This window comes from Delphinus delphis, chromosome 10 (genome assembly GCF_949987515.2).
Source record: "Delphinus delphis chromosome 10, mDelDel1.2, whole genome shotgun sequence".
NCBI lineage: Eukaryota > Metazoa > Chordata > Mammalia > Artiodactyla > Delphinidae > Delphinus > Delphinus delphis.
The window spans coordinates 35,237,768-35,254,360 of record NC_082692.2 but is presented as its reverse complement, the minus strand read 5'-3'; the positions used below and the strand labels follow the sequence as shown (position 1 = coordinate 35,254,360).

General features: G+C 37.0%; 1 protein-coding gene across 1 annotated transcript in view; it reads right to left on the bottom strand.

Moving 5' to 3' along the window:
* Positions 1-16,593, bottom strand: part of KIF6 (kinesin family member 6) — a 383,680-nt gene that overhangs the window by 292,674 nt on the left and 74,413 nt on the right. Inside the window, exons 4-5 of the mRNA XM_060021290.1 lie at positions 13,468-13,615; positions 8,738-8,847 (exon numbers count right to left, since the gene is read on the bottom strand). Coding sequence (XP_059877273.1) covers positions 8,738-8,847; positions 13,468-13,615 — 258 coding nt within the window. The remainder of the gene's footprint in view (positions 1-8,737; positions 8,848-13,467; positions 13,616-16,593) is intronic.

Here is a 16,593-nt window from a genome sequence, read left to right as displayed (position 1 = left end):
AGCCCACCACTGCCAGGGTCCCATGATCCAGGGACAACTTCCCCAGGAGAACACACGGCATACCTCAGGCTGGTGCAACGTCACGCTGGCCTCTGCTGCCACAGGCTTGCCCCGCATTCCATACCCCTCCCTCCCCCCAGCCTGAGTGAGCCAGAGCCTCCTTATCAGCTGCTCCTTTAACCCCATCCTGTCTGAGCAAAGAACAGATGCCCTCAGACAACCTACATGCAGAGGCGGGGCCAAATCCAAAGCTGAACCCCAGGAACTATTCAAACAAAGAAGAGAAAGGGAAATTTCTCCCAGCAGCCTCAGGAGCAGCGGATTAAATCTCCACAATCAACTTGATGTACCCTGCATCTGTGCAATACCTGAATAGACAATGAATCATCCCAAAATTGAGGCTGTGGACTTTAGGAACAACGATATAGATATATATTTTTCCCTTTTCTCTTTTTGAGTGTGTGTGTGTGTATGCTTCTTTGGTGATTTTGTCTGTGTATCTTTGCTTTTACCATTTGTCCTAGGGTTCTGTCTGTCCATTTTATTTATTTATTTTTAGTATAGTTTTTAGCATTTGTTATCATTGGTGGATTTATTTTTTGGTTTGGTTGCTCTCTTCTTTCTTTTTTTATTACTTTTTAAGTTTTTTATTTTTAATAATTACTGTTTATTTTAATAACTTTATGTTATTTTACTTTCTTTCTTTTTTTCTCCCTTTTCTTTTGAGCCGTGTGGCTGACAGGGTCTTGGTGCTCTGGCCAGACGTCAGGCCTCTGCTTCTGAGGTGGGAGAGCCAAGTTCAGGACATTGGTCCACCACAGACCTCCTGGCTCCATGTAATATCAAACAGCAAAAGCTCTCCTAGAGAGCTCCATCTCAACGTTAAGACGCAGCTCCACTCAATGACCAGCAAGCTACAGTGCTGGACACCCCATGCCAAACAACTAGCAAGACAGGAACACAACCCCACCCATTAGCAGAGAGGCTGTCTAAAATCATAATAAGGTCATAGACACCCCAAAACACACCACTGGACGTGGTCCTGCCCACCAGAAAGACAAGATCCAGCCTCATCCTCCAGAACACAGGCACTAGTCCCCTCCACCAGGAAGCCTACACAACCCACTGAACCAACCTTACCCACTGGGGGCAGACACCAAAAACAATGGGAATTACGGAACTGCAGTCTGTGAAAAGGAGACCCGAAACACAATAAGCTAAGACAAATGAGAAGACAGAGAAACACACAGCAGATGAAGGAGCAAGGTAAAAACCCACCAGACCAAACAAATGAAGAGGAAATAGGCAGTCCACCTGAAAAAGAATTCAGAGTAATGATAGTAAAGTTGTTCCAAATCTGGGAAATAGAATGGAGAAAATACAAGAAATGTTTAACAAGGACCTAGAAGAACTAAAGAGCAAACAAACAATGATGAACAACACAATAAATGAAATTTAAAATTCTCTAGAAGGAATCAATAGCAGAATAACTGAGGCTGAGAACGGATGAGTGACCTGGAAGATAAAATAGTGGAAATAACTACTGCAGAGCAGAATAAAGAAAAAGAATGAAAAGAATTGAGGACAGTCTCAGAGACCTCTGGGACAAACACTAAATGCACCAACATTTGAATTATAGGGGTCCCAGAAGAAGAAGAGAAATAGAAAGGGACTGAGAAAATATTTGAAAAGATTATAGTTGACAACTTCCTTAATATAGGAAAGGAAATAGTTAATCAAGTCCAAGAAGCACAGAGAGTCCCATACAAGAAAAATCCAAGGAGAAACACACCAAAACACATATTAATCAAACTATCAAAAATTAAATACAAAGAAAAAATATTAAAAGCAGCAAGGGAAAAACAACAAATAACATACAGGGAATCCCCATAAGGTTAACAGCTAATCTTTCAGCAAAAACTCTGCAAGCCAGAAGGGACTGGCAGGACATATTTAAAGTGATGAAAGGGAAAAACCTACAATCAAGATTACTCTACCCAGCAAGGATCTCATTCTGATTTGACAGAGAAATTAAAACAGACAAGCAAAAGCTAAGAGAATTCAGCACCACCAAACCAGCTTTACAAGGTATGCTAAAGGAATTTCTCTAGGCAGGAAACACAAGAGAAGGAAAAGAGAAGGAAAAGAACTACAATAAAAAACCCAAAACAATTAAGAAAATGGTAATAGGAACATACATATCGATAATTACCTTATGTGTAAATGGATTAAATGCTCCAACAAAAAGACACAGACTGGCTGAATGGATACAAAAACAAGACCTGCATATATGCTGTCTACAAGAGACCTACTTCAGACCTAGGGACACATACAGACTGGAAGAGAGAGTATGGAAAAAGATATTCCATGCAAATGGAAACCAAAAGAAAGCTGGAGTAGCAATTCTTATATCAGACAAAATAGACTTTAAAATAAAGACTATTACAAGAGAAACAAGGACACTACATAATGATCAAAGGATCAATCCAAGAAGAAGATATAACAATTGTAAATATTTATGCACCCAACATAGGAGCACCTCCATACATAAGGCAAACAGCACCTCAATACATATGCTAACAGTCATAAAAGGAGAAGTCTACAGTAACACAATCATAGTAGGGGACTTTAATACCCTAATTTCACCAATGGACAGACCATCCAAACAGAAAATATATAAAGAAACACAAACTTTTAAATGATACATTAAACAAGATGGACTTAATTGATATTTATAGGACATTACATCCAAAAACAACAGAATACACTTGCTTCTCAACTGCTCATGGAACATTCTCCAGGATAGATCATACCTTGGGTCACAAATCAAGCCTTGGTAAATTTAAGAAAATTGAAATCGTATCAAGATTCTTTTCTAACCACAATGCTATGAGACTAGATATCAGTTACAGGAAAAAATCTGTAAAAAATACAAACACATGGAGGCTAAACGATACACTACTTAATAACCAAGAGATCACTGAAGAGATCAAAGAGGAAATAAAAAAATACCTAGAAACAAATGACAATGAAAACACGATGACCAAAATCCTATGGGATGCAGCAAAAGCAGTTCTAAGAGGGAAGTTTATAGCAATACAATCCTACCTCAAGAAACAAGAAACATCTCAAATAAACAACCTAACCTTACACCTAAAGCAATTAGAGAAAGAAGAACAAAAAAAACCCAAAGTTAGCAGAAGGAAAGAAATCATAAAGATCAGATGAGAAATAAATGAAAAAGAAATGAAGGGAACAACAGCAAAGATCAATAAAACTAAAAGATGGTTCTTTGAGAAGATAAACAAAATTGATAAACCATTCGCCAGACTCATCAAGTAAAAAAGAGAGAAGACTCAAATCAATAGAATTAAAAATGAAAAAGGAGAAGTAACAACTGACACTGCATACAAAGGATCATGAAAGATTACTACAAGCAACTATATGACAATAAAATGGACAACCTGTAAGAAACGGACACATTCTTAGAAAAGTACAACCTTCCAAGACTAAATCAGAAAGAAATAGAAAATATAAACAGACCAATCACAAGCACTGAAATTGAAAGTGTGATTAAAACTTTTCCAACAAACAAAAGCCCAGGACTAGATGGCTTCACAGGCAAATTCTATCAAACATTTAAAGAAGAGCTAACACCTATCCTTCTCAAACTCTTCCAAAATATAGCAGAGGGAGGAACACTCCCAAACTCATTCTACGAGGCCACCATCACCCTGATACCAAAACCAGACAAAGATGTCACGAAGACTACAGGCCAATGTCACAGATGGACATAGATGCAAAAACCCTCAACAAAAACCTAGCAAAGAGAATCCAACAGCACATTAAAAGGATCACACACCATGATCAACTGGGGTTTATCCAAGGAATGTAAGCATTCCCCAAAATACGCAAATCAATGTGATACACCATATTAACAAATCGAAGGAGAAAAACCACATGATCATCTCAACAGATGAAGAAAAAGCTTTTGACAAAATTCAACACCCATTTATGATAAAAACCCTTCAGAAAGTAGGCATAGAGGGAACTTACCTCAACATAATAAACGCCATATATGACAAACCCAGTCAACATTGTTCTCAATGGTGAAAAGGGAAAACATTTCCGCTGAGATCAGGAACAAGACAAGGTTGCCCTTGTCTCACCACTCTTATTCAACATAGTTTTGGAAGTTTTAGCCATAGCAATGAGAGAAGAAAAAGAAATAAAAGGAGTCCAAATCAGAAAAGAAGAAGTAAAGCTGTCACTGTTTGCAGATGACATGATAGTATAAATAGAGAATCCTAAAGATGCTACCAGAAAACTACTAGAGCTAATCAATGAATCTCGTAAAGTAGCAGGATACAAAATCAATGCACAGAAATCTCTTGCATTCCTATATACTAATGATGAAAAATCTGAAAGAGAAATTAAGGAAACACTCCCATTTACCATTGCAACAAAAAGAATAAAATACCTAGGAACAAACCTACCTAAGGAGACAAAAGACCTGTATGCAGAAAACTATAAGACACTGATGAAAGAAATTAAAGATGATCCAAACAGATGGAGAGATATACCATGAATGTGGATTGGAAGAATCAATATTGTGAAAATGACTATACTACCCAAAGTAATCTACAGATTCAATGCAGTCCCTATCAAACTACCAATTGCATTTTTAACAGAACTAGAATAAAAAATTTCACAATTTGTATGGAAACACAAAAGACACCCAATAGCCAAAGCAATCTTGAGAAAGAAAAACAGAGCTGGAGGAATCTGGCTCCCAGACCTCAGACAATACTACAAAGCTACAGTAATCAAGACAGTACGGTACTGGCACAAAAACAGAAATATAGATCAATGGAACAGGATAAACTCATGCACATATGATCACCTTATCTTTGATAAAGGAGGCAAGAATATACAATGGAGAAAAGACACCCTCTTCAATAAGTAGTGTAGGGAAAACCGGACAGCTACATGTAAAAGAATGAAATTAGAACACCTCCTAACACCATACACAAAAATAAACTCAAAATGGATTAGAGACCTAAATGTAAGACTGGACACTGTAAAACTCTTAGAGGAAAACATAGGAAGAACACTCTATGACACTCTAAGAACACTCAAAATGAATTAAAGACCTAAATGTAATGGCAGACACTATAAAACACTTAGAGGAAAACATAGGCAGAACACTCTATGACATAAATCACAAGAAGATCCTTTCTGACCCACCTCCTAGAGAAATGGAAATAAAAACAAAAATTAACAAATGGGACCATAAATAAGATGAAAAGACAGCTCTCAGAATGGGAGAAAGTATTTGCAAATGAAGCCACTGACAAAGAATTAATTTCCAAAATTTATAAGCAGCTCATGCAGTTCAATATCAAAAAAACAACCCAAGCCCCAAATGGGCAGAAGACCTAAATAGACATTTCTCCAAAGAAGATATAGAGAGACTGCCAACAAACCAATGAAAGGATGCTCAACATCACTAATCATTAGCATAATGCAAATCAAAACTACAATGAGGTATCACTTCACACCAGTCAGAATGGCCATCATCCAAAAATCTACAAACAATAAATGCTGGAGAGGGTGTGGAGAAAAGGGAACCCTCTTGCACTGTTGGTGAGAATGTAAATTGATACAGCCACTATGGAGAACAGTATGGAAGTTCCTTAAAAAACTAAAAATAGAACTACCATATGAGCCAGCAATCCCATTACTGGGCATATACCCTGAGAAAACCATAATTCAAAAAGAGTCATGTACCACAATGTTCATTGCAGCTCTATTTACAATAGCCAGGATATGGAAGCAACCTAAGTGTCCACTGACAGATGAATGGATAAAGAAGATGTGGCACATATATACAATGGAATATTACTCAGCCATAAAAAGAAACGAAATTGAGTTATTTGTAGTGAGGAGAATGGCCCTAGAGTCTGTCATACAGAGTGAAGTATGTCAGAAAGAGAAAAACAAATACCGTATGCTAACACATATATATGGAATTAAAAAAAGAAAAAAGGTAATGATGAACCTAGGGGCAGGACAGGAATAAAGATGCAGATATAGAGAATGGACTTGAGGATACGGGGAGGGGGAAGGGTAAGCTGGGACGAAGTGAGAGAGTAGCATGGACATATATACACTGCCAAATGTAAAACAGCTACTGGGAAGCAGCTGAATAGCACAGGGAGATCAACTTGGTGCTTTGTGACCACCTCGAGGGGTGGGATAGAGAGGGTGGGAGGGAGATGCAAGAGGGAGGAGATATGGGGATCTATGTATACATATAACTGATTCACTTTGTTATACAGCAGAAACTAACACACAATTGTAAAGCAATTATACTCCAATAAAGATGTTAAAAAAAAAAAGTGGCTTAAGGCTATCTCTAGCAGGACAATAGAAAATATCTAGATCACTTCTTATTCTTTTGTGAAGGGGAGAAGAGCCACCAAATAAATCCTATCTTATGAGGTCACTAATCTTTGAACTCTAGACATTGGAGGTTGGATGGTTGTTAAATATTATATAATTCAATGTCCACATTTTACATACAAAAAGAAACCCAGAAAAGTGAAAAAAAAATTAAGATTGCAGGTTGGGGCTAGAACCCAAATTTCCTGACTTCTAATCAAGTGCTCTTTTCTCTATATCACACTACCTCTCTTAGAGGTCAAAGGACTTTTCTCTTCCCATAGTTAGGCTGCACCTAATTATATCAATTAGACTCAGACTCACAGGGCTCATGTTGCTCTCCCTTTACACTCTCATCTTCAAAATGTCTCCTTCATAGTTTCAATTTAACAGATAATATCTAAAAATTTTAAGGACTTACTTGGGCATAGGTGGAAGAGAGACTACCAATGCAATTAAGGCATACTTCTTTCCTCTGAGCAATGTATATAAATGTAAACATCCGGTGCAGTATTCTCAGAGACCCAAGTTATATATGTGAAACGCATCACCACCACCCACTCAAGTTTTCTAATGGAAATCTCCCTTTTAGGTCAATTACTCCTTAATTCTCTAGGTCCTGTGGTAAAATCTTGAAGCTATTTTTGCTATTCTGGCATGAGAGTGAGAGTATTTTGCTTTTAATCCTTGTTCTACCATTAACCAATTAGTTTTGAAACCCTGGGCAAGTCCTACCTCTCTGAGCTTCATCTCCTCAGTCAGTAAAATGACTAGAGCACCAACTTGCTGTGATTCACCTTCTTTGCAAAACCAATCAAGTCCAAGGTGCTAGGCATAATCTGTCTTTCAGTCTTTCTTTTTCTCCTTTTCTCTCTTTCTCCCTCTCTCTCTTCCTTCCTTCCTTCCCTTCTTTCTTTCTATTTATTTATTGCGTATCTCTCAGATTTCTCTCTCCTCCATGTTCATCATAGCCAAGCCCTTCTTTTTTGGATTATTACTAAACAAGTTATCAAGCTCTTCCGTGTAGATATGACTTGTTAAAAACGATTTTAAACAAGAGTTAGCCTAGAGGTATACAGGTTAGACTGGAGGCTAGAAAACTAATTAAGAAGCCTATTAGAATAAAGACCAATCTCACACCAAAAGCCTGTCATTCAAATCCCTCAAAAGCTGGCTTCCGTTGGCCTTCCTGCTTTTACTTCACATGACTCCTCAACACATGGCCTTTATGTATTTAATGCTGCTGTTTCTATCCTTCCTACGGGGAAAGTGCTTCCTTTTCCTGAAGTTATTTCCAATAGCTTCTTTAAAATCAATTTCTTCCATGGAGTCAGTAATCTTTCCTTTCTCTTAACTTTTATACACATATTAACAGTGCCAACAATAATCCCCTTTTCTAACTCCCTCTAGTAAATATTGTTAGCATAAAAAAAGATGAGATGTAAAAACTCTTAACATTAACAGAAGAATGTATATAAAGGTTATATAACCTATTTGCTTTATTATCTCTTCTTGTTTCCTTTGCAAATTAAAATAAGCAAATGGTTGTTGACCTTTTTGGCAGAGGATTAATATATACTTTAAACTGCTTTAGAATATGTAATAAGAAAAATATTACAATGCATTTTCTTGGCTCTACCAACATTCTGAAGATGTCTGGACAAAAGTATATGAATTGTTACTAATTAATATATGTATAATTTAGGCAAATATTCAAACAAGCAGTGAGTAATGTTATATAAATGCTTGCAGAGTAACTTATTCCATTAAGAGATAAGCTCTGAAGACTCTATTTACATTTCAGTTATGAAACAGTCAGTGCCAATCTGACCAAATGCGTGTCAATGTTAGTCAATAACAGCAGAGAAGCATTTGGGGAAAAAAAGTTTTATTTTCTCTCTTTCAGATTCTCTTATTGCTAATTTGGATACCTTCTTCAGAGAAAGGCCACAACTAGAGGAGTAAAAGGGTTTAATGTGGCAAGAGCAAAGTAGTACTGTCACATCCCATCAATCCTCTCAGCGCCCACTCTCCGAGAATATTCACTGCATTCGTTCGTGCCGACTCCAAAAAAGATTGTCTCAAGAAATGAATTTCAAGCAGTTTTGGGTCCCATCACTACTGTCTATTTGTTGTAACTGAAAAAAAATATCCACTATATTGCAAAAAGATTCTGTTATCCAGTATTTGTTAATTATGATTGAGACCAGAAACATACAAAGTTTCAAAGAAAACAAATGAAGGGAACATCTGAAAGTAATTTTCCCCCATTCTTTGTTGTTCTGCTACTCACGGCAAATCTTCCAAACTGGAGGCTTCATGTCTTGGATCCAATAGATCATAACCACATTCATTGTAGATTTCCAAATAGGAAATGTGCGTTGTATATATTTTGCTGCTGTCCTGATTGGGAAAGAGAAAGACATTATTAAATGGCTATAAATCACGATTCGGCTTAGAGAAAGATGAACACATTTATCACTAGTTTCCTCACAGTTTCCCTCCTTCACTCTCTCACTTTGTATGGTTTACATTTTCAGTTCGTGACACTTTCAAGTTGCCAGTTACCATATGTATGAGGCTTTTTTTCCCCCAATAGCCAACACCCATGATTACAAGCAACTTCAGTCTGTTATTTTTTATTAGTTCCACATTATACATAAAAAGTCAATATACACTTAAAATGAGCCAACTTGGTTGCAGAACTGTATAACACACCATTTTTTACTTTCCAGACAGAAAAAAGAACAGAATACAGAATTCTTCAGTTTAAAAATTTCAGTAGCCAAAGAGTTACCATCTTCAATCATAATTCCTTTTTAACTTTTCTAATATTCAAATTTCCAATGACAGATAACAGACAATAAATAGATATGGAAAGTGAATTCCAGGGAACATAAATAGTTTAGATCAATCAGGTAACAGTAAGAGTGGACACTAACAGTTCACTACCTGCACCTTACCTGTTGGGTTAATTTTCCTTGCCCAAGTGGCAAATTAGGGATATTCAACTGTTGGTTAGGGAGAGGTATTTTCTGTGTGTCATTGCTGAAATGCAATAATATAGGCATCAATGTAATTAGGATAAAAGTCAAGGTGACTGGTCCTACTCTCAGTTCTGCCAACAGACAAAAAGGACCCACTCCCTCTGAGATGGAATAAAAAAGGGAATTTTTTCAGGTCTCGAGAAAATTCCAAGCTCACTTTTTCAATACCAAATATCAATAATAGCACTTCTTGTTTCCCCCAAAACACAAATGCTTCCATTTCTCTGAATATTAGAGTCTTGCTACTTATAAGAGGAGAATATATTTGTGTCTTCTGGCAAGAAGGTCGGCAGATTGTCAGAGTGGATATTCACAGAGAGGATTCTCATCTATATCCAGGACAATCCCTCTGACAGGTGTTATTCAAAGAAGGAGAAGACCAAGTCACAGAGATGGGGGAGAGAACAGTGGCCTGCAAATCCAAAGCTGGAATGCTAGCTCTGAGCCCCTACCAAGTCAGGCCTCTGTTTCCACACTCATTAAGGTGAAGAAACTGGATAACGACTCCCTCGGCATTCTTCAGATTAAAACGAATATGATTCTCTGGTCCTAAAATGTCTCAAACTATCCAAATAAAGATACTACCATTTCATAAAAATGAAATAATACATGCAAAACTAAGGCAGCTCTCAGCCAGCACAGGACTGTAGTGAAACACTCAAGCTACAGCTGAAATTCCATGTTTGGTGTTCTGTGAAGGTGACAGCATGGACTGAATCTTTACTAATCAAGTTTTTCCCAACCAAATGCCAGAAAGCCTGTTGATGTGGGTGACTCTGGCTGCTTATGCTGACAAACAGTCTATCAATTATATTGATAGAGCTATCAACAGTCTATCATGACTAAAGTAACCTCATTTAGTAATGGCATCGTATCAGCATAATTTTGGGGATTATAGCTTGAATTAGTGCAGGAATCAGAGACTACAAATACTAGACAGACTGAGTGGTCTTTAGTCTAATCCAGTGTTTCCTAAAATATTACTTAAAATACTTGTGGAAAAAAGTGTTCCATGATCAGCATACATACTGTCCATCTCTGAAAGATTCTCAGAGCAAGTTAAAGCCCATGGGGAATCACTCAGCAACATCCTGAGATCCTGTTTAAAACAACGTATTTCTAAAACTTATCTGAACATATGTGAAATATCCCATAGATTACCGTTTGAGATTTTAGCATACGTTTATGAGTTCCTCTTAGCATCAGACAAAACTGGGTTAGAACACTGGATCTGCCTTTATAACTGAGTGATCCTGCACCCTTAACCTCAGTTGTTTAATCATGAAATTGGGGATAATAACCTTTAGAATATGGCAGAACTGCTGTGACAGAGGAATAAGGTTCTGTATTTTAAATCCTACCAAAAATGTGTGGCCTGCTAATAGGCACCAATAAATCATTGCTGTTGCTGAGGTTATTATTATTGCTGTTATTATTATTATTATTATTATTATTATTTCTGAAAGCCTCCAAATAGAGAATTCAGTATGTGAATACAAAAGGAAAGGAAAAGAAAGGCAGAAAGAGCAGCCAACTTCTACGTTCATCAGCAGTGGAGAAACTCTCTTCTTTCAGAAACTAGAAGAAATAATAAAAAGTCAGGAAAATGGCAAGTCCATTGCCCAGAGATGATAGGGATAATGCCTTTGGCTCCTCTGGCTTCTGCATTTTCTGGGCTTTTGTTGGAATACACACTTAAAATTCACTGAGCTATGTGGCAGCTACCTTTCCTTATTACTCCTTTTTTACTCTTCAGGACTGCCAGACTGTAATGTAACACACATGTTTGCTGCAGACAGCCTTTTCTCTTGCCCCCAAACAAGTATGAACCTTACGATACTCAAAAATAATGAGCAGTGATTTCTAAAATAAATGGAATCAATTTTCTTCTTTTAAAATCTTTGCAAATGTGCTCCTATCACACTCACAGGCATTTTAGGACCCAGTATGCACTAGTTCTTAGTTTATCTTGAAATAAATACGTTGCATAAGTCAAATGTTTCCTTTAAGGATTCTGCAGAGCACCATGTGTCCTCTAAAGTAATCAACTGGGAGCATCTGAGTACCTGTCAGCATTTTTCCGCTAAACAATGAGGACAAACTTTATGAAGAACTTCAAAGTTGCCTCTGACTTGTTTCACCATAGCTCAGTCGGGTTATAACTAATGTGTTGTACCCCATTGTGTTAATCTGCTCGTCTACAAGGAGTTGTCCTGGCTATAAGCTGATCTGATGGGCTCTCTCCAAACCAAGAAGTTATTTAGAATCATTTGGAATGAAATGGGGTTTAGAGTAATGTCAATGACAAACAGATATAAAATAATGAACCCAACAGATGGTAGGTACTTGGGAGATATTTAGACTTTTAAAACTGTATTTTGGTAACCATAGACAAAATTTAAAAAGAGACAAATAGATTTTCTATTAGGAAAGAATTTGTTTATTCTGTTTAACTTAATCAGGGGAATTAGCTTCATTTGTTCTGAGTTTCAAAGGATTCTTTGAAATTGTTCAGCAATCATTTGGCCACGTGCATATATATATGGCTATTAATGGCAATAGTAATAACTATCATTTTTTGAGCATCTCCTATGTGCCAGGAACTGGACAATATCTTTAAATACAATATATTCAACTCTCACAGCTACTCCACAAGCCTGAGGCATTAAGGAACTGCCCAAGGCCACATCCTGTAAGTAGTGCACTTAGAACCAGATTGGCCTGCACCAACTTCAGTGATTTTCCCAAGACAGCACGCTCCCACATTAGGCCACAGCAACAAAAACTATTAGAAATTATATTCCCAGTTGGCGAAATCTGGGAACAAAACAGAAGAGCTAATGTCAGAAATAAATGAGTAAATGAAAAGAAAGGATTTGGATCCAACATATACACTATACGCTATCCTTGCTTTTCCAAATTTTCTGGCATGCAGAGCTGGCATGTTTGCGCTAGTGAGTGATGAGCTGAACTAATGGGTAATTGCTACTTTATGGGTGGAAATTAGAATTATGCAGATCTCAGCAACTTCTCATCTTTGCAACTCAGAATACAAGCAGCATACAGTTGAGATATTTTGGAAAGACTGTTACACTGACCTAGTTAGGACATTTGTTATACAGAATTGCTACAACCAAAGAATTGTTGGAACTAGTAGGGACGCTGGAGATCCTCTAGTACAATTTAGTCCCTACTTTCACAGAGGGCAGAACTGAAACCCAGAGAAGTTAAGTGACTCATTACATAGAGTTTGTTTAAATACAACCATTAAAATAAAGCCAGTCTGATACCCAGAGGCAGGGTATGTAGTGGTTAAAAAGCACAGAGTTTGGCATCACACAGACCTGGGATGGAAGCTCCAGATCAGCTACTTATGAGGATGCAGAGGAAAATAAATATATCCCAAGACTCAGTCTTCCCAACTATAAAATGGGGATAGAGGTACCTACATTGTTAGTTTTATTAAATCTTGATAAAGCAACAGGCATTTGGAACCACACAATAAATGATGCATATAATATAGATAGGAAACTCCCCTTTATAATAATATTAATTGCAATAGGATTTTTACTGTGGTAAATTCCTCTGGGCTTCCATTAAAAGTGTGAAAAAGTACAACCACATTATCTTATTCAGTGCTTTAGTAGCTAAAACAAAGGTCCATTTTGGCAAAAGGATATTCTTCAATTTAATGACAAATATAAAAGTTGGTAAAATGTGTTTTAACCTCCATGGGTGTATCAGAACAAACTCCCTTTGAGCCTTTGCTGTAGTAGCATCCCCTTTAATGAGAAGCACCTTCTGGATTTTCACCTCTTCAGCAAAATCCCAAACTTTCCTTAAATGTAAATGCCAGAGTTACTACACAATATTTCCTCATTTAGGTATAATATAACAAAATGTCACGATAAATTTTCCACCCACAGTAAATTTTTGCTGAATATATCAAATATAAAATGAACTTAAAGCTTCATACCTTTTGTAATTGCTCAAAAATGTATGACAGTGTCCTTGGGATAATGCCTCTGTCACTGTAGCGCTCTGCCCCACCTGTGATGGTGAACGTCTTACCGCTGCCTGTTTGTCCATATGCAAAGATGGTACCATTGTAACCTGCCAGTACACTACATAAAGAAATAGCAAACTTTTAATATCAAAATGGCTAATTGCATTTGTATTAAATGGCTAGTATTCTAAGAGCAACTTGATTCAACACTACTGAAAAGACATTTATAGAAATATCTATAAAAATATTTATGTATGTGACTATCTAGCTAGAAATTATTTTTTATCTAGGAGTCTCAGCACATCAATCCTTTTTTCTGAGAGAGGACCTATAACTCAAATGGGATCCAGTCATCTTAAATATTTTCTTTATTTCAAATTATTATTTTAGAATACAATTGACCCTTGAACAACAGGGGTTTGAACTGTGTGGGTCCACTCATAAGCAGATTTTCTTCACTAAATACATACTACAGTACTACACGATCCTCAGTTGGTTGAATCCCCAGATGCAAAACCATGGATACAGGGGGATGGCTGTAAAGCTATACTTGGATTTTCAACTGCGGGGAGGGTTGGTGCCCCACCCCCTGCATTGTTCAAGGGTCAAATGTAGTCTACCCTTTTATATTTACAAAAAAGTTGCAAAGATAGTACAGGGAGTTCACATATATCCCACAGCTAGTTTCCTCTATTGTTAATATCTTACACTAGTATTGTACATTTGTCACAATTAATGAACCAATTGAAACATTACAAACTCTATAAAAATCTCCTTACTTTTTAATCTAATGTCTCTTTTTTCCCAGGTTTACTGAGATATAATTGACATATAACATATATAAGATTAAGGTGTGCAATGTGATGATTTGACACATGTATATATTGTGAAATGATTACCACAGTAAGTTTAGTTAACACATCCATCAACATATCCATCACCTCAAATACTTGTGGAAAAAAATATACTTTGTGGTGATAACATTTAAGATTTACTCTCTTAACAACTTGTAAATACATAATACAGTACCGTTACCTATAGTCACTGTGCTGTATATTAGATGCCCAGAACTTACCCATCTTATAACTGGAAGTTTATACCCTTTGGCCAACATCTCCCCATTTCCTCTACCCCATAGTCCCAGGTAACCACCATTCTACTCTCTATTTATTTTCTCTTTTTAAAATTTTTATTTATTTATTTTTCATTTATTTTTGGCTGCATTAGGTCTTCGTTGCTGTGAGCAGGCTTCCTCTAGTTGTGGCAAGCGGGGGCTACTCTTTGTTGCAGTGCACAGGCTTCTCATTGCAGTGGCTTCTCTTGTTGCAGAGCATGGGCTCTAGATGCACAGGCTTCAGTAGTTGCAGCATGCGGGCTCAGTAGTTGCGGCACGTGGGCCCTAGAGCATGCGGGTTTCAGTAGTTGCGGCGCGTGGGTTCAGTAGTTGCGGTGCGTGGGCTTCAGTAGTTGTGGCACATGGGCTTAGTTGCTCTGCAGCATATGGGGTCTTCCCAGACCAAGGATTGAACCCGTGTCCCCTGCATTGGCAGGTGGATTCTTAACCACTGCACCACCAGGGAAGTCCCATGTACTCTCTATTTCTATGAGGTTGTTTTTATAGATTCCATATATAAGTGAGAACATATAGTATTTGTCTTTCTCTGACTTATTTCACTTAGCACAGCGCTCTCAAGGTCTATCTATCTTGTCACAAAAGGCAGGATTTCCTATTTTAAAGCTGAATAATATTCCATTGTGAAAATATACCACATCTCTATCTATTCATCCATAGATAGACACAAGTTTTTCCATGCCTTGGCAATTGCCTTGGAAGTGCAGATTATCTCTTTGAGATAGTGATTGCATTTCCTTTGGATATATAGTTGACCTTTGAACAACTTGGGTTAGAACTGTGTGGATCCACTTTGACATAGATTTTCTTTTTCAATAAATACAACCAGCCCTCTGTATTCAAGGGTTTCATACCTGCAAATTCAACCAACTATGTATTGAAATTTACATCCAGGGTTAGTTGAATCCACAGATTTGAAACCCATAGGATACAGAGAACCAAATATGGGACTTGAGTATTCATGGATTTTGGTAAATGCAAGGGGTCCTGGAATCAATCCCCCACAGATACTGAAGGTATACCCAGAAGTGGGACTGCCAAATCATATGGTAGTTCTGTTTTTAATTTTTTAAGGAAACTTTATACTGTTTTCCATGGTGGCTGAACCAACTTACATTTCCACTGACAGTGTACAAGGGTTCCCTTTTCTTCTCTTGAAATCAGGTAGTATGATGCCTCCAGCTTTGTTCTTCTTTCTCAGGATTGCTTCAGCTGCTCAAGTTCTTTTGTAGTTCCTTACAAATTTTAGGATTTATTTTCTATTTTTGTGAAAAATGCCATTGAAATTTTAATAGGGATTGCATTGGATCTATAGATGGCTTTAGGTAGTATGTTCATTTTAATAATATTAATTCTTCTGATCCAAGAACATGGTATATCTTTCCACTTATTTGTATCTTCTTCAATTTCCTCTTCAATGTCTTGTAACTTCCAGTGTACAGATCTTTCACCTCCTTGGTTAAATTTATTTCTAAGTATTTTATTGGTTTCGATGTTATTGTAAATTAAATTGTATTTTTTCTTTCTTTTTCAGATATTTTGTTGCTAGTGTGTAGAAACACAACTGATCTCTGTATTTTCATTTTGTATCCTGCAACTTTAGGGAATTTGTTGATTAGTTCCAACAGTTTTTTGGTGGATTCTTTAGGATTTTCTATATGTAAGATCATATCATCTACAAACAGAGACAATTTTACTTCTTCCTCTCAAATATGGATGGCTTTTATTTCTTTTCCTTGCCTAATTGCTCTGGCTTGGACTTCCAGTATTATGTTGAATGGAAGTGGTAAAAGTGGGCACTCTTGTCTTATTCCTGATTTTAGTGGGAAAGCTTTAAAGCTTTCACCGTTGAGTATGATGTCAGCTGTGGTTTTATTATATATGGCATTTATTATGTTGAGGTACATTCTTTTTATACTCAATTTAGTTGAGAGTTTTTATCTTGAAAGAATGTTGAATTCTGT